Consider the following 25,089-nt stretch of genomic DNA (forward strand, 5'->3'; position numbering starts at 1 on the left):
ACTGGATAATGTCCCAGAATACCCGGCACCACTCACCTCTCCATCAGAAGCTCAAAGGACTTTGATATCATCTGCAAATATTAAAATGGTACTTTTAGTTCCAGACTCCTGTATAAATAGGTTAAAATTTACAGTATTTGTTCCAAGACTGAACCTTGGGGTCCACCTCTAACAAAACTGTACCTTAGGCCCAACAACAATGAAACTTGGGGTCAGTCTCTAACAGCACTGGACCATGGGGTACACCACTAATAACAGAACCTTGGGGTTCACACCTATTAACATTGAACCTTAGGGTCCATCAATTATGGACACTGGACCTTGGGTTACACCACCAATAACAGTGAACCTAAGGGCACAGAACTAACATTGAACCTTGGGGTCCACCACTATTAACACTGAACCTTGTGGTACATCATCAATAACATTGAACCTTGGAGTACACCACTAATAACACTGAACCTTGGGTTACACCACTAATAAAACTGAACCATGGGTTACACCACTGAACCTTGGGTACACCACTAATAACAGAACCTTGGGGTTCACAACTGATAACATTGAACCTTAGGGTCCATCAATTATGGACACTGGACCTTGGGTTACACCACCAATAACACTTAACCTAAGGGCACAGAACTAACATTGAACCTTGGGGTCCACCACTATTAACACTGAACCTTGGGGTACATCACTAATAACACTGAACCTTGGAGTACACCACTAATAACACCGAACCTTGGGGTACACCACTAATAAAACTGAACCTTGGGTTACACCACTGAACCTTGGGTACACCACCAATAACAGAACCTTGGGGTTCACAACTGATAACATTGAACCTTAGGGTCCATCAATTATGGACACTGGACCTTGGGTTACACCACCAATAACACTGAACCTAAGGGCACAGAACTAACATTGAACCTTGGCGTCCACCACTTATAACACTGAACCTTGGGGTACATCACCAATAACATTGAAATTTGGAGTACACCACTAATAACACTGAACTTTGGGGTACATCACCAATAACCTTGAACCTTGGAGTACACCACCAATAACAGTGAACCTTGGGGTATACCCCTAAGAACACTGAACCTCCGGGTACACAACTAACACTGAATCTTGGAGTACACCCCTAATACCACTGAGCCCTGGGGTCCACCACTAATAACATTGATCCTTGGGGTACACCACCAATAACACGGAGCCTAAGGGTAGAACACTAATAACAGTAAAACTTGGAGTACACCACTAATACCAATGAGCCTTGAGGTACACTGATCATAATACTGAATATTGGGGTACACCACTAATACCAATGAGCTTTGAGGTACACTGATCATAATACTGAATCTTGGGGTACGCCACTAATAACAGTGAGCCTTGGGGTACACTACTAATAACAGTGGGCCTTGGGGTACACCACTAATAACAGTGAGCCTTGGGGTACACTACTAATAACAGTGGGCCTTGGGGTACACCACTAATAACAGTGAGCCTTGGGGTACACTAATAATAACAGTGGGCCTTGGGGTACACCACTAATAACACTAAACCTTGGGATACACCACTAATAACGCCGAACTTAAGGGTACACCACTAATAACACTGAACCTTGGAGCAAACCACTAACAAATCTGAACCTTGGGGTACACCACTAGCAATACTGAACTTGTGTTCTTTGATGACAATATTTCCATCCAGTCTTGGAGGCACAGTGGTGGTTGGGATCTTCATGTAGGGGGCTTATCAGACCTAGAAACCCCCTTTTAAAGAAAACCCCCAGATACCTCCCCTCAAGTGCCTATTTTTCTGAATGAGTAGGGGCATGTTCACCTTACTCATTCATATGAGGGGAGATTATAGAGTTTAGGAGACCCCACTTTTTTGCATTGGGTTCGCCTTGACATCTTTGAAAATGGCCAAAAGTGGTTTGTAACATTCAGGTCCTATTGACTTCAAAGGGTTTCGAATTCAGCACTAGAACGTCAGTAAAGTTCACTTGACCCACCTTGAACCACCCCAAGGTACGTTCAGCTCATCGATATTTGAGAATAGTAGGTCCAGAAATATTTCTCGTTGGGGTTTCTATAAACTGAACCATTAATTTGTCTTGTAATACGTTTATACATTACCGGCTCCTAATGTTCAAGCAGAGCTATGAATCTGTCACTTTCAAGGTTAGTAGAGATAAAAGAGGTCACAGTGACTATGGAGGAAGAGGATGGACATGATGGAGGGTTAAGCCCCGTACACACGATCAGATTATCGAACGATCTGTCGTCCGTTTTTTGTGGCATGCTAGTCTGATGTGGAAAGTGAAGAGGTTATTTTCATACGAATTATCCCGTACGACAGAATTCTACTTCAGAAGTGATGTCATGTGCTTTGTATGTGTTCTTTCGTCTCTGAGCATGCCTAGCCTTGCTCTTAAGATTTTTTCAGACGAAAACTGTACTAATGAGACAAAATTGGAAGTTGTATTACGGACGACAAAAATTTTATAGCCTGCACATCAGGATTTTGTCAGCCGAAAAGTCAGAGTTGGCTGTCGAAAGCACCATACTAACAATCAGAAAATCGGCAGATCGGTCGTCGGACGAATTTTTCCTTCAGATTTTCTTATCGTGTGTACGGGACTTTACTGGGTGTAAATAGAAAATAAGACCTTATTACCTCCTCTGCTGCCACTTCCAGCAATGTCTCCTCGCTACTTCCTCCCAATTCACCTTTCACCCGGAACTTCCAATTTATACCTGACATCACTTCCTGTCTTCCATAGAGACTTCCTGTCTGGGTAGAAGAGAGATCACCACCTTGTGGAGCTCAGAGGAACTGCGGCCCCAAGAAACGCCTCGTAGTGTGAACACGGCCTTGTTATTGTTGTCAAGTGTCCCAGTTTCTGCAGAACAGTCCCAGGATTTTGGCTACTGACCCAACATGTCCTCCTCCTGCAGGTTCCAGGACCCTGTGTAGAGTGTTAGTGAGGTGATAACTGCAGGGAACTGCAGTCCTGAGGAACGCCTCGTAGTGTGAACATGGCCTTGTGCTGTGTGTGTATATACTGTATATCCTTATAGATGGGGTCATCTCCACTCCCACCAAGGGGGATAGAAATATATTACTGCCTAGTCCAGCCTTTCTCAGCCAGGGTGAAGCTTGGAGGAACTGCAGCCCAGCTGCGTTTATGCATACCTGCCAACTGTCCCATTTTTCCCGGGACAATCCCGGCAAATAGGAGCCTGTCCCGGGTATTTTACAGTGTCCCTGTTAATCAGGGACATTGTAAATCATTTTTTAAAAAAAAAAAAAATTTTTTTTTTTTTTTTTAATTTTGTGCCACACAGTGTCGCTCTCACCCCAGCTAGGAGTTGTAGTTCTGGCAGAATGTTGTCTCTCTCTCTGTGCCCACTCACTCTTCCCGCCTGTCGCAAATTTAACGTGTCACCGAAGGCAGGGTGTCAGCATGGTGCACTTTCCAAAATCTGCCAGCAGGGGGAGGCAGAGCACCTTCCGACAAGCTGGAGGCCTCACACTCCATTAATTACTACTATTAATAATGTTTTTTTATAGATATAATTTATACACCTGTTAACCACTACCCATCCGCGCTACAGCCTATATACGGCTGCAGCGCGGACTCGAATTTTCGGGAGGCCGTTTTTAAACGGCCTCCCAGTGACACGCCCCCAGCGCGACACGGGGAAAATCTGTGTCGGCCGTGTCCCTTGGACACGGCCGATCACAGATCGTGGTGAATGGCCAATCACAGCGGCCATTCACCACGTGATCTGGCCGTCCAATGAGCGATGATCTCATATGTAAACATATGAGATCATCTCTCATCGCCGGCGCTCCTTCCTCACACGGAGCCTGCAGTGTGAGGAAGGAGGGGGAGCCTCACAGCGCCGGGGACACAGGAGAATGTAATCAGGGCACCGATCACCAGTGCCCTGATTACACAAGGTAAAAACAGTGCCCCCCCATCAGTGCCCACAGTGCCCGCCATCAGTGCCCCCCATCAATGCCCACAATCAGTGCCCATAGTGCTGCTAGTCAGTGCCCATCAGTGCCTGCTCATCTAGGCACTGATGAGCACTGACTGGCAGCACTATGGGCACTGAGTGTGGGCACTGATGGTGCTGCCCATCAGTGCCACCCGTCAGTGTCCAGTGCCATCCGCCAGTGCCCATCAGTGCCGCCTATCAGTGCCCATCAGTGCCGCCGTCAGTGCCGCCTCTCAGTGCCGCCTCTCAGTGCCCAGCAGTGCCACCTGTCAGTGCCCAGCAGTGCCACCTCTCAGTGCCCAGCAGTGCCGCCTATCAGTGCCCAGCAGTGCCGCCTATCAGTGCTCATCAGTGCCGACTCTCAGTGCCGCCTATCAGTGCTCATCAGTGCGGCATATTAGTACCTCCTCATCAGTGCCCATAAGTGCCACCTCATCAGTGCCCATAAGTGCCACCTCATCAGTGCCCATCAGTGCAGCCTATCAGTGCCCATCAGTGAAGGAGAAAAAATTATTATCAAAATTTACTCGCAGAAAATAAGAAAAACTTTTTTTTTTTTTCAAAATTTTTTGTCTTTATTCTTTTTTTTTGTAAAAAATAAAAAACCCAGAGATGATTAAATACCACCAAAAGAAAGCTCTATTTGTGTGAAAAAAATGATAAAAATTTCAAATGGGTACAGTGTAGCATGACCGCGCAATTGTCATTCAAAGTGTGACAGCGCTGAAAGCTGAAAATTGGCCTGGATGGGAAGGGTGTTTAAGTGCACAGAAGGCAAGTAGTTAATTGATACATATATATATATATATATAGTTTTCTAGCTCTAGATAAATGTGTGTACATATCCGTGTATGTGTATGTGTGTGCATATATATATATATATTTGCTAAAAAAATGAAAACAGACCTCAATCCTCAATGGGAAAAATCTCATGCTGGATATCTATACTGGTATGGACTGTGTAATGTGTTAGGATCTATACTGGTATGGACTGGGTAATGTGTTAGGATCTATACTGGTATGGACTTGGTATGTGTTAGGATCTGTACTGGTGTGAACTGGGTAATGTGTTAGAATCTATACTGGTATGGACTGGGTAATGTGTTAGGATCTATACTGGTATTGGCTGGGTAATGTGTTAGGATCTATACTGGTATGGACTGGGTAATGTGTTAGGATCTATACTGGTATGGACTGGGTAATGAGTTAGGATCTATACTGGTATGGACTGGGTAATGTGTTAGGATCTATACTGATATGGACTGGGTAATGTGTTAGGATCTATACTGGTATTGGCTGGGTAATGTGTTAGGATCTATACTGGTATGGACTGGGGAATGTGTTAGGATCTATACTGGTATGGACTGGGTAATGTGTTAGGATCTATACTGGTATGGACTGGGTAATGAGTTAGGATCTATACTGGTATTGGCTGGGTAATGTGTTAGGATCTATACTGATATGGACTGGGTAATGTGTTAGGATCTGTACTGGTATGGACTGGGTAATGTGTTAGAATCTATACTGGTATGGACTGGGTAATGTGTTAGGATCTGTACTGGTATGGACTGGGTAATGTGTTAGGATCTGTACTGATATGGACTGGGTAATGTGTTAGGATCTATACTGGTATGGACTGGGTAATGTGTTAGGATCTATACTGGTATGGACTGGGTAATGTGTTAGGAAGGAAAGGATGCCGCATTGTTTTATGTAAATGAAAATTATCCCCCTACAGAGGGCTGAATTCAAAGACCGGTGAATAAAGTGTGAAATGGGCTCAGGTGTGACCATAGAAAAAATGTAATATGGAAATATAAATAAAGTGCAAGGTGTAAATAAGTACAATAAAACCTAATTATACCAGATAGTATAAGTATAATCGTACTTATTTACACCTTGCACTTTATTTATATTTCCATATTACATTTTTTCTATGGTCACACCTGAGCACATTTCACACTTTAGAATTGCAGGGAATTGTGATGAGAAGAAGTGCAGCTGAATGGGAGAATTATTCCAACTCTGCTACTTTAGCCTCAAGTTTTCAATTCCCTTTTCAATTTCCTGTAATTCTCTCTTTATGAAGTAGACCCTATAATCTGATAAATAGGCGGAGATTAATTATGCGGAGTGGGCGGAGCTTCAGGGAAGTGGGTGTGGTAAGTAATCGATAGCTGTGCTGCAAAGTGTCCCTGGAAATTTTTTTCAAATGTTGGCAACGATGCATACACACACAGCACAAGGCCCTGTTCACACTATGAGACGTTTCTCAGGGGGCTGCAGTTCCTCTGAGCTCCACAAGGTGGTGATCTTGCTTATACGCAGACAGGAAGTCTCTATGGAAAATGGACAGGAAGTGATGTAGAGTATAAATAGGGAGTAGAACGGAGACATTGCTGGAACTGGCAGCAGAGGAGGTAATAGGATATTATTTTTATCATATTGCCCAGGGTTGTGGGGAAGACCCCTTTTCTTATCAACATCGGGACAAGGTGCTTTGCAAGAAGGGTGCCCCCCCGGCAAAGTACCCTCCCATGTTGAGAATATGTGGCCTGGTATGACTTTGGGGGGGCATGCTCATCTCCCTCCTTCCTGGCCATTAGGCCGCATGCTCGTCTCCCTCTTTCTTGGCCACTGAGCCACATGCCTGTCTCCCTCCTTCCTGGCCACCGGACTGCATGCTCGACTCCCTCTTTCCTGGCCATCTGGCCGCATGCCTCCCTCTTTTCTGGCCACCGGGCTGCATGCTCGTCTCTTTCTTTCCTAGCCACTAGGCCACATGCTCGTCCCCGTCCTTCCTGGCCGCCAGGCCACATGCTCGTCTCCCTGGCCACTGAGCTGCATGCTCGTCTCCCTCTTTCCTGGCCTTCGGGCCTCATGCTCGTCTCCCTCTTTCCTAGCTGCATGCTCGTCTCCCTCTTTCCTGGCCTTCGGGTCTCATGCTCGTCTCCCTCTTTCCTGGCCTTCGGGTCTCATGCTCGTCTCCTCTTTCCTAGCTGCATGCTCGTCTCCCTCTTTCCTGGCCTTCGGATCTCATGCTCGTCTCCCTCTTTCCTGGCCTTCGGGTCTCTAGTAGGGATGCACCGAAATGAAATTCTTGGCCGAAGCCAAAGCCGAATAATAATGAAATGCTTGGCCGAAGGCCGAATACCGAATGCGGTGTTTCGCATTTTTTCCATTTATTTTGCCAATTTTTAGGGGGCACGCTGATGGGCACATTTTATGTTAGGGGGCACGCTGATGGGCACATTTTATGTTAGGGGGCACGCTGATGGGCACATTTTATGTTAGGGGGCACTCTGATGGGCAAAACAAAACATTTAAATCAGCGTTGCTCTTAACATAAAATATGCCCATTAGCGTGCCCCTTAACATAAACTATGCCCATCAGAGTGCCCCTTAACATAAAATATGCCCATCAGAGTGCCCCTTAACATAAAATATGCTCATCAGCATGTCCCTTAGCATAAAATAAGGGGCACGCTGATGGCCACATTTTATGTTAAGGGAGCACTCTGTTGGGCACATTTTTTTTCTTTTTTTTTTAAGGGGCACTTTATAGGGCACTCTAATAAGCATGGCAAGTGGCAACATATGGCAAAATATGCCAGTCTGCACACTAATGCTTGTGCAGCTACCGTATTCTCCCCCAAATGTGCTCCACATACCTGAACTGCAGCCAGGTCGGAGCCAAAAGCCGCGAACAGGGGGGCGGGGCGCGCACATAGTGTCACGCTCGCTGGACCTAGTGTGGAGGAGCCGCAGTCAGGAGCAGGGGGCGGGACACGCGCGTGACGTCACACCCCCTACTCGCGGCCGGACAGGACACCGGCGGCGTGTGAGCAGGGAGCCGGGAGCCGCAATGAGGAAGGGGACTGAAGGACTCCTAGGTAGCGGGCTCGCGGTCCGGGCGGAAGCATCGCGCGGGCCACCATTTAGTGACCGCCGCTGACCTTGTTCGGCACAAATTTATTCGGCCTTTTTACTTATTCGGCCGAACACCGAAACTGCTATTTTTTCTATTTTCGGCCGAATAATGTTCGGCCGACGAACATTCGGTGCATCCCTAGTTTCTAGTGTCTCAAACCCTTCCAGTCAGCTCTTCTGAACCTCTGGGTTCAGCTCCTTTCCTTCTGTTCCCCAGGCCAACTGCCTGTGACCACGCGCCACAATAAAGAGGAGGAGAGAGCCGTCACCCTCCGTCGTGGACTCTGCTCACCAGCCAAAGACCCCGCAGCACATGTGGTCCTGGCTTTTATACCACACCCCACAATGCACCGAGACCACCAGTCTGTGCCAATCACTCAAGCTGTATCAAAGCCTGTGTATCCATTGGTCAGGTTTACTCCACTGTCCAATGTGCCTCCCCATTGGATCAGCGAGGAACACTCCCTAGACCAAATGAATCACACACTGAGCACCATGAGCAGACCTAACTCACAGATCCTGCTCTCTGTTAAGCAGAAAGCAATACAGAATTTACCTGCTGCTCCTCTGATAGGCCAAAACTATACTCACTCTCTAGCCTCTACCTAGGAGGGTGCTACACTCACCCCCCCCCCCCCCCCGCGCCAAACCGAGCCATGTCCTCACTAGCACCTACCTAGGAGGGTGCTACACATATTATCGTTGAACAGCTTTCTGGGCCAAAAACTATACTCACTCTCTAGCACCTACCTAGGAGGGTGCTACACTCACCCCCCACCAAACCGAGCCATGTCCTCACTAGCATCTACCTAGGAGGGTGCTACACTCACCCCCCCCCCCCGCCAAACCGAGCCATGTCCTCACTAGCACCTACCTAGGAGGGTGCTACACATATTATCGTTGAACAGCTTTCTGGGCCAAAAACTATACTCACTCTCTAGCACCTACCTAGGAGGGTGCTACACTCACCCCCCACCAAACCGAGCCATGTCCTCACTAGCACCTACCTAGGAGGGTGCTACACTCACCCCCCCCCCCCGCCAAACCCGAGCCATGTCCTCACTAGCACCTACCTAGGAGGGTGCTACACATATTATCGTTGAATAGCTTTCTGGGCCAAAAACTATACTCACTCTCTAGCCTCTACCTAGGAGGGTGCTACACTGACCCCCCCCCCCCCCGCCAAACCGAGCCATGTCCTCACTAGAACCTACCTAGGAGGGTGCTACACATATTATCGTTGAACAGCTTTCTGGGCCAAAAACTATACTCACTCTCTAGCCTCTACCTAGGAGGGTGCTACACTCACCCCCCCGCCAAACCGAGCCATGTCCTCACTAGCATCTACCTAGGAGGGTGCTACAAATATTATCGTTGAACAGCTTTCTGGGCCAAAAACTATACTCACTCTCTAGCCTCTACCTAGGAGGGTGCTACACTCACCCCCCCGCCAAACCGAGCCATGTCATCACTAGCACCTACCTAGGAGGGTGCTACACATATTATCGTTGAACAGCTTTCTGGGCCAAAAACTATACTCACTCTCTAGCACCTACCTAGGAGGGTGCTACACTCACCCCCCGCCAAACCGAGCCATGTCATCACTAGCACCTACCTAGGAGGGTGCTACACATATTATCGTTGAACAGCTTTCTGGGCCAAAAACTATACTCACTCTCTAGCACCTACCTAGGAGGGTGCTACACTCACCCCCCACCAAACCGAGCCATGTCCTCACTAGCATCTACCTAGGAGGGTGCTACACTCACCCCCCCCCCCCCGCCAAACTGAGCCATGTCCTCACTAGCACCTACCTAGGAGGGTGCTACACTCACCCCCCCCCCCCCGCCAAACCGAGCCATGTCCTCACTAGCACCTAACTAGGAGGGTGCTACACATATTATCGTTGAACAGCTTTCTGGGCCAAAAACTATACTCACTCTCTAGCACCTACCTAGGAGGGTGCTACACTCACCCCCCACCAAACCGAGCCATGTCCTCACTAGCATCTACCTAGGAGGGTGCTACACTCACCCCCCCCCCCCGCCAAACCGAGCCATGTCCTCACTAGCACCTACCTAGGAGGGTGCTACACATATTATCGTTGAACAGCTTTCTGGGCCAAAAACTATACTCACTCTCTAGCCTCTACCTAGGAGGGTGCTACACTCACCCCCCCGCCAAACCGAGCCATGTCATCACTAGCACCTACCTAGGAGGGTGCTACACATATTATCGTTGAACAGCTTTCTGGGCCAAAAACTATACTCACTCTCTAGCACCTACCTAGGAGGGTGCTACACTCACCCCCCGCCAAACCGAGCCATGTCATCACTAGCACCTACCTAGGAGGGTGCTACACATATTATCGTTGAACAGCTTTCTGGGCCAAAAACTATACTCACTCTCTAGCACCTACCTAGGAGGGTGCTACACTCACCCCCCACCAAACCGAGCCATGTCCTCACTAGCATCTACCTAGGAGGGTGCTACACTCACCCCCCCCCCCCCCCCCGCCAAACCGAGCCATGTCCTCACTAGCACCTACCTAGGAGGGTGCTACACTCACCCCCCCCCCCCCCGCCAAACAGAGCCATGTCCTCACTAGCACCTAACTAGGAGGGTGCTACACATATTATCGTTGAACAGCTTTCTGGGCCAAAAACTATACTCACTCTCTAGCCTCTACCTAGGAGGGTGCTACACTCACCCCCCTCCCCCGCCAAACCAAGCCATGTCCTCACTAGCACCTACCTAGGAGGGTGCTACACATATTATCGTTGAACAGCTTTCTGGGCTAAAAACTATACTCACTCTCTAGCCTCTACCTAGGAGGGTGCTACATAAGCAAGAGTAAGGAGATGGGTCTCAGGTTGTTTAGACTGGTGGGATCCATTGGAGGTTATTTAAGGATTCGGTGACCAGTGCGTGGTTTATAAGGGTGGAAAAGATGCCAGTAGAGAGAGAGTAAAGATGTAAGTTAAGGAATGGAGTTTTTCAGAAGGGGCAGGTGACCTATTCTATCCAAGTCTAAAGGTGATAGCTTCCTGTTCAGGGCCAGCTACCCGACAACCAGTGGCGTATCCCCACCAGCATCTTCCAGCTATCAGTCAGGGAATACTGGCTGAGAAAAAAAAATTGGGTTCAACCCAAATTTCTCAGATCGCCTTTCAGGACAGCACCTGGAGAGAGCGCAGCTCCACCCAATCCACAGGAAACACTGCAAATAAAAACTCCTCCTCTTCCACCATGCCTCAGTCATTTGTGTTTCCTCCGCCATGGTGGAAGCATTGCAGGAGCTATGTGGAAGGGCTGCACTCTCTCCAGGGGGAGAGAAGGATTTGTTGCCCAGTTTTTGTTTGCTGTTTCAGCATGGAGACCATCCCAGCTCCCCTCCCTGGAGTGTCAAAGGGGGTATGCTCCGGAGCCTCTCACCTCGTTCGCTCAGGGGAGCTGAAACCCATCGGAGGATCCGGTCCGGGCGTCAGAGGTCCGCGCTTCGGCCGGTCGGCGGGCGGGGAGCCGCTTTTGGCATTCGAATCTCCCGCACTTTCGGACTCTGATCCCGGGGACGTGCGGCGTCACTTCCGGTGGACGGGACTTCCGGTGGGGGCGTGGCGGCGTTTGCTCCAACCGCAATACACGCAGGGGTCAGAGGCAGGTCACGAGGTCGGCGCTTCCGCTTCCGGTCCACAGAGGAGGACGCGGGAAGCGGTATTTAAATGGAGAGATCTGCCAGCAAGCTGCGCTTTTCAACAACATGGAGGAAAAGTCTGCAGCGACGGTGGAAGCAGGCACCGCCAGCGCCGGCCAAGCTCAGGTAGGAGAGGTGCAGTGGTGCCTCTTTTTTCTTTACTGTGTGAGCTTTTATTGTGGGGTTTCTTCCTTCCTCCTTTGGAGCCTGCCCTGTAGACTGAGTAACTGTTCCCAGTCTAACAGGATATATATGCATCTGGGAGTCTTTTCTTCTGATCCTTTTTGGTGTGGGTCACGATTTTCTCCCTTGCAAGAAATCACTAGGTGGTGGTTTTCTTTTATTTGTGGTTATTGGGCTTTCATGGTGGCTTTTTCTTTACTAGGTTAAAGCCACAGTGAAGACAAGAGCCCCAGCATCAAGGAAATGCCCTTCATGCAAGAATCCACTCAGAGATTCCTGGGTGAAGCCACTTTGTAAAGCATGTATTGCTGACCTTGTGAAGGAAGAGTCTAGTCAGCAGAATAATGAATTCATATCTTCATTTAAAGAACTCACAGACACCTTGTCCTCAGTTCGTTCCCTGTTATCCAGGACGCCACAAGTTCTATCAGATTCCCAACAAACGGGTGGTACATCTTCCCAGCCGTCTACTTCTAAGTCTGCAGTGTCAAGCGATTCAGAAGATGAGGGGGAGAGTGCTCTCTGTTCCATCAGGGATTCAGAGGAGGAAGAGAAGGAAGAGGTGGCTAGTTCTTCCAGATACAAATTATCCTTGGAAGAGGTTGATGAGTTGCTGAAAGCGATTTACACCACGTTGGAAATCGCAGAAGAAAAGGTGCAAGTTTCACTTCATGACAGAATGTACCAGGGCCTTGAACAGACAAAGCGCAGGGTTTTTCCTGTTCATAAAGTCCTTACGGAATCTATTGAAAAAGAGTGGAAGGACCCAGAGAGGGCCCCTTTTTTCTCTAAATCCCTAAGAAGGAGATTTCCGTTTGAAGAGGATACGGCGCACCTATGGAACAAGAAGCCCAGAGTGGATGCTGCTTTTTCTCAGGTGTCTCGCCGCACGGATTTGGCGTTCGAGGACATGGGTGTTCTGAAAGACGCCATGGATAAAAGGGCAGATTCTCTCCTTAAAAAGGCTTGGGATTCCTCTACGTCCAGCCTTAAGCCGGCCATGGCCTCCACGGTGGTAGCCAGAAATCTTGAGTGCTGGCTCGAACAACTTAAAGGGCATGTGGAGGCTGGAACAGCAAGGAAAGATCTCCTGGATTCATTTCCGCTGCTCCTAAAGGCAGTAAAATATATGGCCGATGCTTCTGCTGAGTCTATCAAAATGTCTGCCAGGTCAGCAGCCCTCGTCAACTCTGCCAGGAGGGCGGTCTGGTTGAAAACCTGGACAGGTGATTCAGCTTCTAAGGTGAAACTCTGTGGTTTACCTTTTGCCGGTGACTTGCTTTTCGGGCCTGAATTGGAAGCAATTCTTGACAGAACGGCGGATAAGAAGAAGGCCTTTCCGTCAAAAAAGAAATCGCCTCCTAAGAAGAGATTTCGTTCTGTTCAACAAACCAACAGAGGTCGTGAACAAGATCAGAGATCAAGATGGACCTCCCATAAAGGCAAAGGGAAAGGTGGAGTCCTCTTTAGACCACCTGACCAGGCCAATAAAAGCAAGTGACAACAGTCTTCCAGTGGGAGGAAGGCTGTTATGGTTCCTCCCACGTTGGGAAGAGGTATCCGCAAGCCCCTTTGTAAAGAATATAGTGGCTCAAGGATACAAACTGGAGTTTTCGGAGACACCTCCAAGCAGATTCCATGTTACTCCCCTTCCAAGGGATCCGGAAGAGGCTTCCTCAATGATGTCTCTTTTACAAGAGCTGATTCAACAGGAAGTGATTATCCAAGTCCCCGAGGGGCAACAAGGCCGTGGGTTTTATTCTCAGATCTTTCTAGTGAAAAAACCCTCAGGCAAGTACCGAATGATCCTAAATTTGAAAATCCTAAACAGATCAATTCGGTACAAGCACTTCAGGATGGACACCATTTATTCAGTGACCAAACTGTTGTCCCCAAACTGTTTCATGGCATCCTTGGATCTGAGGGACGCTTACCTGCACATCCCAATAAATCAGGAGTGCCAGAAATTCCTAAGGCTGGCGGTCAATCTCGGGGAATCGGTCTGGCATCTGCAGTTCAGGGCCCTCCCCTTTGGCCTCTCATCTTCTCCAAGGGTGTTTACCAAGGTAATGGCGGATGCCCTAGAGCCATTAAGGCTGAGGGGTATTTCAATTGTCCCTTACCTGGACGATCTGCTAATTTTTGCAGAGTCCAAGAGCCAGACGTTGGTACACCTTCAGGAGACTCAGGACCACCTAGAGAGTCTGGGGTGGCTCATGAATTTGGAGAAATCCAGCTTGATTCCATCTCAGCAGATAAAATTTCTGGGATACAGAATAGATTCGGTCCTCCAGAAGGTGTTTCTACCTCAAGAAAAGATCGAGAAGACTCAGAACGCAGTTGCTCGATTACAAACCAATCATCAGGTTACTGTCAGGTCGGCCATGGCAGCTTTGGGCTTGCTCACAGCCGCTATCCCTGCAGTGCAGTGGGCAAGACTGCATTCCCGTCTTCTCCAGAGAGACATTCTGCAGAGTTGGTCATACCCGGAACATCTGGAGAAATCCATCAGAATCTCCACGAAAGCAAAGAGATCTCTGTGGTGGTGGAGGAATTCCAGAAATCTGGAAGAAGGTCTGCAATGGACTTTCCAGACGAACAAACGTCTGACGACGGATGCCAGTTCGTGGGGTTGGGGAGCCCACCTGGAAGGCCGGACTATGCAAGGGACATGGTCCAAAGCAGAGTCCAGGAAATCATCCAACTGGCGGGAGTTGAAAGCCATCCTTTTGGGTCTTTGGTCCTTTCAACAGACAGTCAGGGGCCATCATGTGCAAGTTCTGTCGGACAACATGACAGCAGTGGCCTACGTGTCAAAGCAAGGAGGCACAAGAAGCAGACAGCTATCAGATCTGGCAATACAGCTACTCTCCTGGGCGGAGAAAAATCTAGTCTCTCTGACAGCGGTGCATCTGAAGGGGTCACAAAACCTTCTAGCAGATCTGCTGAGCAGGAAAAAGGTGTTGGAATCAGAATGGAGTCTGAATCAAGAAGTATTCATGCAGATCGTGGAAGTCTGGGGTCTTCCCCAAATAGATTTGTTCGCTTGTCAACAGAACAACAAAGTCCAAAGATTCTTTTCCCTACACAGGGAGGATCAGGACTGGGGCTTGGATGCTCTAGCCCATCCATGGGACTTCCGTTTGTCTTACGCGTTCCCTCCATTCCAACTGATTCCGTTGGTTCTCAAAAAGTTCAGGGAAGAAAAGACCAACTTGATTCTGATTACACCTTACTGGCCAAAGAGACCTTGGTTCGCCCTCCTGCTGAATCTTCCCTCAGAACCTCCCTGGAAACTTCCGTACAGGAGAGATCTTTTGACACAGGGGAACCTAGTGTACCCAGAACTGGACCGCTTACAACTGACAGCGTGGTTACTGAAGAAGACATCTTGAGAGCCAGAGGCCTGTCAGAAAAAGTTATCTCCACCCTTCTCTCCAGCAGGAAGAAGGTGACTAGGGATATTTACTTGAAAGTCTGGAGAAAATACAACTTTTGGTGTTCCAGCAAAAATTTTGAATTAAAAAATTTAATTTCAGTGCTTGAGTTCCTCCATGAGGGAATGGAGAAAGGACTAGCAGCAAGTACTTTAAAGACGCAAGTAGCGGCTCTTTCAGTTTTTTTCGAAAAGACTTTGTCCCAAGAGACTCTAATCATTCGTTTTTTCAAGGCATTAGCCCGCAACAGGCCAATAGCCCTTAAAGTATTTCCCAAATGGGATTTGACCATTGTGTTACAAGGTTTGACTAAGTTTCCTTTTGAACCTTTAAAAGAGGCTTCCCTGAAGAATTTAATTTTGAAGACTATCTTTTTGATAGCAATAACCTCGGCCAGGAGGATCAGTGAGATCCAGGCCCTCTCAATTTCAGACCCTTTTTTGACAATTTTTGCAGATCGAGTAGTCCTAAGAACGGACCCAGCCTTTCTTCCAAAGATTGCTTCATCTTTTCATAGATCACAAGAAATTGTCTTACCAACTTTCTCCTCAACTCCTAGTAATACTCGGGAAGAATCCTTTCATACCTTGGATGTGAGGAGATGCTTACTTCAGTTCCTCCTGGTAACTAAGGAATTTAGAAAGACAAATGCATTATTTGTCATCTTCTCAGGGTCCCGTATAGGAGAAAAAGCATCAAAGAGCACTTTAGGCAAATGGCTCAGATGGGCAATTGAACAGGCTTATGTAGCTCAAGGAGAAGAACCTCCAGAAGGCATCTTGGCGCATTCTACAAGGTCTGTGGCAACCTCATGGGCTGAAAGGGCCGGTGCTTCGCCTGATCAAATCTGCAAGGCAGCTACCTGGTCCAGCTATTCAACCTTTATTAGACATTACAGGTTGGACTTGTCAGCTCAGGATCAAGCCTTTGGCAGAAAAGTTCTGCAGGCAGTGGTCCCACCCTAAGTGTAAGTTACTCGCTTATCCTCTCCAGGTGCTGTCCTGAAAGGCGATCTGAGAAAACCTTAGTTACTTACCGGTGACGGTATTTCTAAGAGCCTTTCAGGACAGCAGCAGCTACCCCCCCTTGGTTTTGTTTATAATATAATTTGTAAATGTTTAACCTGTGGTAGTTTATGTTTTCCAGCATGTCGGAGGCTACTATATGACTGAGGCATGGTGGAAGAGGAGGAGTTTTTATTTGCAGTGTTTCCTGTGGATTGGGTGGAGCTGCGCTCTCTCCAGGTGCTGTCCTGAAAGGCTCTTAGAAATACCGTCACCGGTAAGTAACTAAGGTTTTCTATATCAGACCCTTTGGGCTTGCTATGGATTTTAAATGCAACGCAGAAAAACAAGAAAACAACCAAATTTATACCAGAGCTTCATTCCTTGTTTCCGGAAAATAAATCCGGAAACCAAAACACTCCTAACAGAAAATGTGCGATCCAGGAGGTCAAAGGGTGAGAGGCTCCCAGACCCCAAGTATCATAGCAAATACCAAACAGTCCATGGTCCCATCAGGGGCCACCGTTCTTAAATTCTTATTGATCTTCATAATATAACCAAGAGCAATCCAGATAATTCTCTGTTATCAATGTTATCTGTCTACAGGGAAACCTTCATAGATGACAGCAGGAATGAGGATGGAGGAGGACTGGGGTCACATGACTGAAAGGATACTAAACCTCACCCTGGAGATCATCTACCTGCTGACCGGAGAGGTGAGGAGGATTCTGGGAGGTCACATGACCACTTTTATCTCTATTAATAAAACACAGACCTGACCGGAGAGGTGAGGAGGATTTTGGGATTCTAACATGATATTCCTATTGGTTCTCCAATACAGAGATTTCCTCTTCTGAAGTCAGGTGATCATATGACCATCACAGTGCCTCCATGTGACTCCCTAAAATCTGAGAGACACAACATGCAGACGATTCTAGAAGTCACCAAGAAGATGATGGAGCTGCTGACAGGAGAGGTGAGCGGTGCTGGGAATTCTGGGACATTATCCAGTAACAGACAAGGGATGTGTCTGGATGGTGACTGTATCATTGTGTGTGTCAGGTTCCTATAAGGTGTCAGGATGTCACTGTCTATTTCTCCATGGAGGAGTGGGAGTATTTAGAAGGACACAAGGATCTCTACAAGGACGTCATGATGGAGAATCAGCCGCCCCTCACATCACCGGGTAAGAGGAGACTTTATTGTAAAGGAGAGAGCAGTACGGAGGGTCCACCTAGATCCCCCATCATCTGATAAACACATAGAAACAATGTATTCAGTCAGTGTGTGTGTTTCCTACAGATGGATCCAGTATTGGGAACCGACCAGAGAGATGTCCCCGTCCTCTGTATTCCCGGGATTCCACAGGGGAAGATCACAACTATTCAAAACATGATCAGGTAGATGAGGAACAATCACTGATTGTATCATTAGGATCTGTACATTATCTGCATTGTTACCATTGATGTCATGTTTATTATATATTCAGAGTGGAGACCTGAGAGATTCTAAAGTTGAGGTTAAAGAAGAGATAAAAGAGGAGGATGATGAGGATGGGGTGATGGAGGAGTCAGAGTTTCCAGAAGAACACAAAGATCTGTCCCAGGACACCATGGAGGAGTCATCCAGCTACAGGAACCCACCAGAGAGATGTCCCCGTCCTCTGTATTCCCGGGATTCCACACAGGAAGGTCACACCATGCCTCACCATCATCAGGTAGGTGGAGTTGAGGGTCGGGAACATAAAGTGATTGAACGCTCTGACATGTGGAGACGATGTGTGGACTCTACAAGATGATATTTTCTATGTGATCTCACATCATAAATACTTCTATGTTACAGATGTTATTTTCTGCCATCCTGTTGGTTTAGGGTGAAGATCTGATTATCATAAAAGTTGAGGATGAAGAAGAAGAGACGTATGTGTGGGATGATCAGCAATATACGGAGGAGGGTGGAATGACGAGGACATTCATAGAGGAGGACACTCCTACAGGGAGCACAGGTGACCCATTAAATATTCTTCTGCGCACTGATTGGTCCAGTGTAGGGTGGGAGCTGATTGATATCAGCCAATAATAGGTTGATAATGGTCCCCTCCCTGTACTGATACCCGTCCTGGGGTTCCGCTGGCATTATTAGGTTGGGTGTCACTTCTAGTTACAGTAGCACAGATATGAGAACACAGATTGAGTCTTTCTTAGGTTGGTTCCTCTTCTTCCAGCAGACTTATAGCTAAATGTTACCATAAAACATAAAAGTCTCATTGGTAGAAGGACTAAAATAAATTCTAAAACACTTATCTTTCCAAGAGGAAATACTGCTGCGTATCACCAGAAGCCTAGGCCTATGGGCATTTGTTCTATGGTAAAGGGTCTACAAATCTGAACTTTGACCCTCTTGTCTATCAGAGGTCACATTACCCAGTGCCTAGGCTTGTGGTTGTGTAAAGAGCATGGACCTCCCAGTCCCCATTGGTTCCTGCTCTTCTGACAAGGCTGTGTAAATGTAGAAGTGATCTGGGAGGAGGACCAAAGGCCCTTTGACTGAAGAGGGGGGAGAGTCCCAGCTGGTTGGGACTTCCACAGAGAACATCTGCTCACTCATATCTACCTGATCCAGATGGAATCTTGATAGAAGTGAACTAACCCTCTCAGATCTATTGATGATGTTTTTATATTTTTCCAGGACACGCCATGGAGAAACCCTCAAAGGATCGTCTCACTTTATCTCCAGGCTGTAAAATGGAAGATGAGGACATCACAGGAGATTGTGGAGGAGAAAAGACAATGAGCTCAACTATGGATGGTGGACTTCACAGTGTGGATAGACCATGGAATCTCTCTGACTCTGAGCAACCTCGTACTGTGGGGGATGGTGCTGGAATTCAGGGGAAGATGTATTATTCCTATCCTGAATATGGGGAAAAATATTGCTCTGAATTAAGTCTTACTGTACATGAGAGATCTCACTTGGCTGAGAAGTTCCATTCCTGTACCACGTGTGGAAAATGTTTTTCACAGAAATCAGCCCTTATTGCACATCAAAGGTCTCACACGGGTGAGAAGCCGTATTCTTGCCTTGAGTGTGGGAAATGTTTTTCACTCAAGTCCCATCTTAATACACATTATAGGTTTCACACCGGTGAGAAGCCGTATTTCTGTCTTGAGTGTGGGAAATGTTTTCCACTCAAGTCCCATCTTAATACACATCTAAGGTCTCACACAGGGGAGAAGCCGTATTCCTGTCTTGAGTGTGGAAAATTTTTTTCAATAAAATCAAACCTTGCAAAACATCAAAGAACGCACACGGGTGAGAAGGCATTTTCCTGCCCCGAGTGCGGAAAATTGTTTTCACAGAAGGCCCATCTTATTTCACATCTGAGGTCTCACACGGGGGAAAAGCCATATCCCTGTCCTGAGTGTGGAAAGCGTTTTACAGAAAAATCAGATCTTGTAAAACATCAAAGAATTCACACGGGTGAGAAGGCACATTTATGTTCCGAGTGTGGGAAATGTTTTTCACGGAACTCTTATCTTGTTACGCATCAAAGGTCTCACACAGGGGAGAAGCCGTATTCTTGCCTCGGGTGCGGGAAATGTTTTTATCTCAAGACCCATCTTAACAAACATCTGAGGTCTCACACAGGTGAGAAACTGCATTCCTGTTCTGAGTGCGGAAAACGCTTTAGAGAAAGAAAAGGCCTTGTAAAACATCAAAGAACTCACACGGGTGAGAAGGCATATGCCTGCTCCGAGTGCGGGAAATGTTTTGCACAGAAGCACCATCTTAATACACATCAGAGGACTCACACGGGTGAAAAGCCATATTCCTGTCCTGTGTGTGGAAAATGTTTTTCACAAAAAGCAGGCCTTCTACAACATCGGACAACTCACACGGGTGAGAAGGCATATTCCTGCCCTGAGTGTGGGAAATGTTTTTCACAGAATTCCCATCTTAAAATACATCGTAGAATTCACACAGGTGAAAAGCCGTATCGCTGTCCTGAGTGCGGAAAAGGTTTTTTACAGAAATCCGACCTTGTTAAACATCAGAGATCCCACACAGGTGAGAAGCCGTATTCTTGCCCTGAGTGCGGGAAATGTTTTTCACTCAAGTATGAGTTTAACAAACACTGTAGGTCTCACACAGGTGAGTAGATGCATTGCTTGTTAGTGCAGAAAATGCCCTTCATGAAAGTCCAATCTTACTGAACATCCGATATGCTACACATGGGAAAAGCTCTTATTCAGCCCTGAGTGTGGGAAATGTTTATCCATAAAAAACAGAACTTATCAAACATGAATGATTTCACACAAGGGAGAAGCCGTATTCCTACCCTGAGTGTGGAAAATGTTTTTCACAGAAGTCCCATCTTCTCAAACATCAGAGAACCAACACCACCCTCGAAGGTGTATTGGTGTCCTGAGTGCAGGAAATGTCTTCTATATGGGTCATAATTTGCCGTACATCAGAGATCTCACACTGGGAAGAAGCACACCTTGATATTCACCTCAGAAAACATGGGGGTGAGCGATTCTCTGATCTTGATCATGGAAGAAACACTTTAGTAAGATTACTTTTCCTCATAAAGTTGTTTCTGACCTAATTTGGGAGGGGGTGTCACTGCTGGTTGGGTCCCTCTAGGAGAGAGAAGGAGGGGGTGTCAGTGCTGGTTGAGTCCCTCTAGGAGAGAGAAGGAGGAGGTGTCACTGCTGGTTGGGTCCCTCTAGCAGTGTAGTCTGATCTCCTCGGCTCTTCAGCAGAAGCTTCATAGGAAGACATCATGGTGGGACAGACTCTAGATATGGATACGAGAGAAGGCGAGATCAGACTACATTACAAGATTGAAAATTTCTGTGTAACAGTCATCAGCCAGGCACCTTCATTTGCTTGGGGAGTGCCGCCTGCTGGCTGAAAGTGGAAAATATGACATTTCCAGATGTAACATTTCATATTTAGCTGATAATAAAGGAAAATATAATCTTAATCTCGTGTCTTAGTAGTTTTGTTTTACCAGCTTGTACTTGTTGAAACAGCTAAATATCAGGAGCATGCAAACGCTACTGTTCTTTGACAGCTGCTGATCTCATTCCAGCGTCCTGGCTTTGGCTATGATGCACCACCTGCATGGTGATTAATATGGCCAGTCTCTGGGTGGGGATCAAACCTGATTTAAGCCAGCCAAGCCTACAGTCTCGTGTTTGTAATATTACGTTTTGTAACACGTGCTCCAAGCTCCCTGTTTGGCTGTCCTTCTCTGCTGATTGGATTTCCCTGTTTATGACCTCAGATTGGATATTGACTACTCTCTGAACTCTGCCTGCCTTTTGACTACAGATTGGAGCCTGACTACGCTTAACCTTGCTTGCCCTGTACCTGGACTGTCTTTGTACCACCCTGCCTGTCTGCCAACCACAAGTACCTGTTTGCTTACAGTGGGGAAAATAATTATTTGATCCCCTGCAGATTTTGTAAGTTTGCCCACTTAAGAAATGGCGGGTCTATAATTATTATCATAGATGTATTTTAAATGATAGAGACAGAATATCAACCAAAAATCCAGAAAAAATACATGATACAAATGTTATAAATTGAGTTGTAGTTCAGTCAATAAAATACCTATTTGATCTCCAAGCAAAACATGACTTAGTAGTTGGTGGAGAAACCCTTGCTGGCAAGCACAGAGTTACGACGTGTCTTGTAGTTGGTGACCAGGTTTGCACACATCCCAGGAGGGATTGTGGTCCACTCTTCTTTACAGATCTTCTCTAAATCCTTAAGGTTTCTTGGCTGTCGCTTGGCAACTCGAAGTTTCAGCTCCCTCCATACATTTTCTATAGGAGGTTCTGAAGACTGGCTAGGCCACTCCATGACCTTAATGTGCTTCTTCTTGAGCCACTCCTTTGTTGCCTTGGCGGCATGTTTTGGGTCATTGTCATGCTGAAAGACTCATCCATGACCCATCTTCAGTGTTCTGGCTGAGGGAAGAAGGTTCTCATCCAAGATTTTACAATATATGGCCCTGTCTATTGGCCCCTCAAAAGGCGGTCTGTACCTTTAGCAGAGAAACAGCCCCAAAACATAATGTTTCCACCTCTGTGCTTGGCTGTAGGGATGGTGTTCTTAGGTTCATAGTAAGCATTTTTCTTCCTCCAAACATGGTGAGTCCCCCTCCTCAAGAAGGAACATGTACAGTCATGCCAATGAACGTCTAAATGATTCAGAGAAGGATTGGGAGAAAGTGCTGTGGTCAGATGAGCCCAAAATTGAGCTCTTTGGCATTAACTCGACTCACTGTGTTTGGAGGAATGACTCAGGTCCAAAAAGCCAGTCCAGGTTACAGTTATCATACTCCATCAAGAACTCCCTAATACACTACCCTGAACCAAAGTCGTTAAATGAAGTAGCCATCTATATAGACAGGCATTTACGGGAAAGGTATACAGAGAGGTTTGTTTCTTCTCCCCCCCCTAGTACGCTGCCTATTTATTCTTCAGACCTTCCTGAGCCCTTTCAACTTCCCCAGGAGGAGCCTATGCATGTTGGTGCTACTGATTTATCCTCTGGGGAAAAGGCTAGAAGAAAATCCCAGGAACTCTGCTTATACTGTGGTGACCAAGGCCACTTTGTCGCCAGCTGCCCTAATAGGCAGAGAAAGCCAAGAGTCCAGTGTGGGTGATGTCTGCTTCTTTAGCCTACACAGTGCCAGGTTCCCCCGAGGTAAACTATTTGTTCCTGCACAACATAGTTCTGCCACATTCTCTTATCACCTCTCAGCTGTCATCGATTCTGGTGCCTCTAGCAATTTCATTGATAGGGACCTAGCAACCATCTACAGACTCCCTTGGCTAATGTACACGGACCCTTTTTAGCCTTAAGCCCCGTACACACGCGTCGAAAATCGGCAGGGAATTTTCGTCCGACGACCGATCTGCCGATTTTCGGCTTGTTAGTATGATGCTTCCGACAACCAACTCCGAATTTTCGGCCGAAAAAATTCTGGTGTGCAGGCTATAAAATTTTTGTCCGCCGTTAAAACACGTCCGATTTTCGTGCAGTCAGTACAGATTTCGACAGGGAAAAATCTAATGAGAAAGTCTGGGCATGCTCAGAGAAGAAAGAGCACAAAGAAAGCAAACCAACACATGACTTCACTTCTGAAGTAGAATTGTGTTGGGCGAGAAAATTCGTGTGCAGTCTAGGAACATTCCAACCAACAAAACACAACTCTGGACAAAAGACGGACGGTCGGTCGGCCAATAATCGTTGCGTGTGTACGGGGCTTTAGCTGTTGATAACGCTCCCTTGTCCATGCTCCTGGTCACCTTGTGCACTGTACCTATTACTCTAACTTTTAGGGAATTTCCTAGGGAGACAATTAGCTTCTACTTCTGCTGCTTATCCCCTTATCTTAGGTTATCCTTGGCTTAGACTGCATAACAGTACATAGATTGGGCTACAGGGGAGATTAGGTCCTGGTCCCAGACGTGCATCCAGAACTTAATTGAAACTACTGACCAGTTGTAACTCTTTTGTGGCCAGTACCAGTCATGTGCCTTTATTACAGTCCTATTGGGATCTTGATCATGACAACTTTTCCAAATATGACTCAATTTTTCATAGCCATTCGCCTTTATATGACTTTCTATTGTAGCAAAAGACACTGACAAGTTTATTGAATCCTCTACAGGCCACCTCTGCAGCCAATTCTCACAGTGTGAATCTTTTCCTCCCAGAGGCCGAACCAACCCGCTGTCTCGCAGCTTTGAGCCCTGTTTGGAAATTTCCTCCAAGTTTTACAATATCTTTCCCCCAGCAAAAGTAATGGGGGCCTTGGACCTTTTGGACTCTATTTTAAAGGCTAAGCCTAGTGTTCCACCCAGTCTACCCCCTGGAAAGCTTTTTGTTCTTCTCGCAAGCTTTGGGGGCCCTCTCTCCATAAGAACTCCTGTTCCTATGTAAAAGCTTGCAAAACCTGTGCTTGCTCTACGTCCTGAAAGGTCAAGCCCTCTGGATTACACTTCCTTTGCCTGCCCCTAACCACTTGCCGACCAGTCACGTTGACTGTACTGCGGCAAAGTGGCTCGTTCCCGTCCAGCGACGTAGACCTACGTCGCTGGACTCCTCCCCTTGTGGGCGGCGCGCGCGCCGCCGGAGGCTCTCTCCCACTGTATTCAGTTACAGCAGGAGTCGGGCCAGGGGAGGAGATGCGGTGATCACCGCCGCTCTTCCCCGATCATCGGGGAATCGAGTGTGGAGATCCGCCCGCTTGTGTAAACAAAGCGGACGGATCTCCTAAGTGACAGGCAGGGTCAGATTGCAGGGCTCAGCATAGCTGAACCTGCGATCTGTCCCTGTGTCACTCAGTCCCCTCCCCCCACACATGTCAGTAAGCCCCAGGCATACATTAACCCCTCCCTCTGCAATAAAATTAACCCCTTCCCTGCCAGTGTCATTTTTACAGTAACAGTGCATATTTATAGCACTGATTACTGTAGTAATGTCACTGGTACCCCCAAAAGTGTCAAAAATGTCAGTCAGGGGTCCGATCTGTCCGCCGCAATGTTGCAGTCCCGCAAAAAAAATTGCAGATCGCCGCCATTACTCGTTAAATAAAAAACACCAAAAATGACAGAAATCTTTCCCTTAGTTAGTAAACGCAATAACTTTTGCGCAAACCAATCAAAATACGCTTATTGCGATTTTTTTTTACCAAAAATATGTAGCAGAAAACAAATTGGCCTAAAATGATAAAAAATTTAGATTTTCACATTTTCTTGGGGGGGAATTTCATATAAAAAAATGTGAAAAATATTGTTATTTTT

General features: G+C 47.0%; 5 protein-coding genes and 1 pseudogene across 6 annotated transcripts in view; 5 read left to right on the forward strand and 1 right to left on the reverse strand.

Annotated features, from left to right (window-relative positions):
• LOC309562972 (uncharacterized protein) overlaps positions 1-25,089 on the forward strand; it is a 581,033-nt gene that overhangs the window by 321,975 nt on the left and 233,969 nt on the right.
• Positions 1-25,089, reverse strand: part of LOC309562915 (uncharacterized protein) — a 523,709-nt gene that overhangs the window by 12,698 nt on the left and 485,922 nt on the right. The window lies entirely within an intron of this gene.
• LOC309563985 (oocyte zinc finger protein XlCOF7.2-like) lies at positions 6,367-17,515 on the forward strand (the record flags this gene model as incomplete). The annotated part of the gene is made up of 3 exons (XM_082268614.1): positions 6,367-6,433; positions 16,868-16,971; positions 17,306-17,515. The coding sequence occupies exons 2-3, from the start codon at positions 16,882-16,884 to the stop codon at positions 17,513-17,515; spliced, it is 300 nt and encodes a 99-aa protein (XP_082124740.1). The 5' UTR covers positions 6,367-6,433; positions 16,868-16,881.
• On the forward strand, positions 12,500-16,881 carry LOC309563984 (lamina-associated polypeptide 2, isoforms alpha/zeta-like; the record flags this gene model as incomplete). The annotated part of the gene is made up of 2 exons (XM_082268613.1): positions 12,500-13,220; positions 16,868-16,881. 2 exons carry the CDS (start codon positions 12,500-12,502, stop codon positions 16,879-16,881), a joined length of 735 nt encoding a protein of 244 aa, XP_082124739.1.
• The window catches only part of LOC309562661 (uncharacterized protein), a 40,597-nt gene continuing 33,260 nt past the window's right edge, over positions 17,753-25,089 (forward strand). Inside the window, exon 1 of the mRNA XM_082266937.1 lies at positions 17,753-17,978. Within this exon, the coding sequence (XP_082123063.1) occupies positions 17,823-17,978 (156 nt within the window). The 5' untranslated portion in view covers positions 17,753-17,822. The remainder of the gene's footprint in view (positions 17,979-25,089) is intronic.
• Positions 18,955-20,751, forward strand: LOC309562992 (annotated as a pseudogene). Its single transcript has one exon. The product of its transcript is annotated as an uncharacterized misc_RNA (transcript).

This window comes from Pelophylax lessonae, assembly GCF_965119305.1.
Source record: "Pelophylax lessonae genome assembly, chromosome: 9".
NCBI classification, from domain to species: Eukaryota; Metazoa; Chordata; class Amphibia; order Anura; family Ranidae; genus Pelophylax; species Pelophylax lessonae.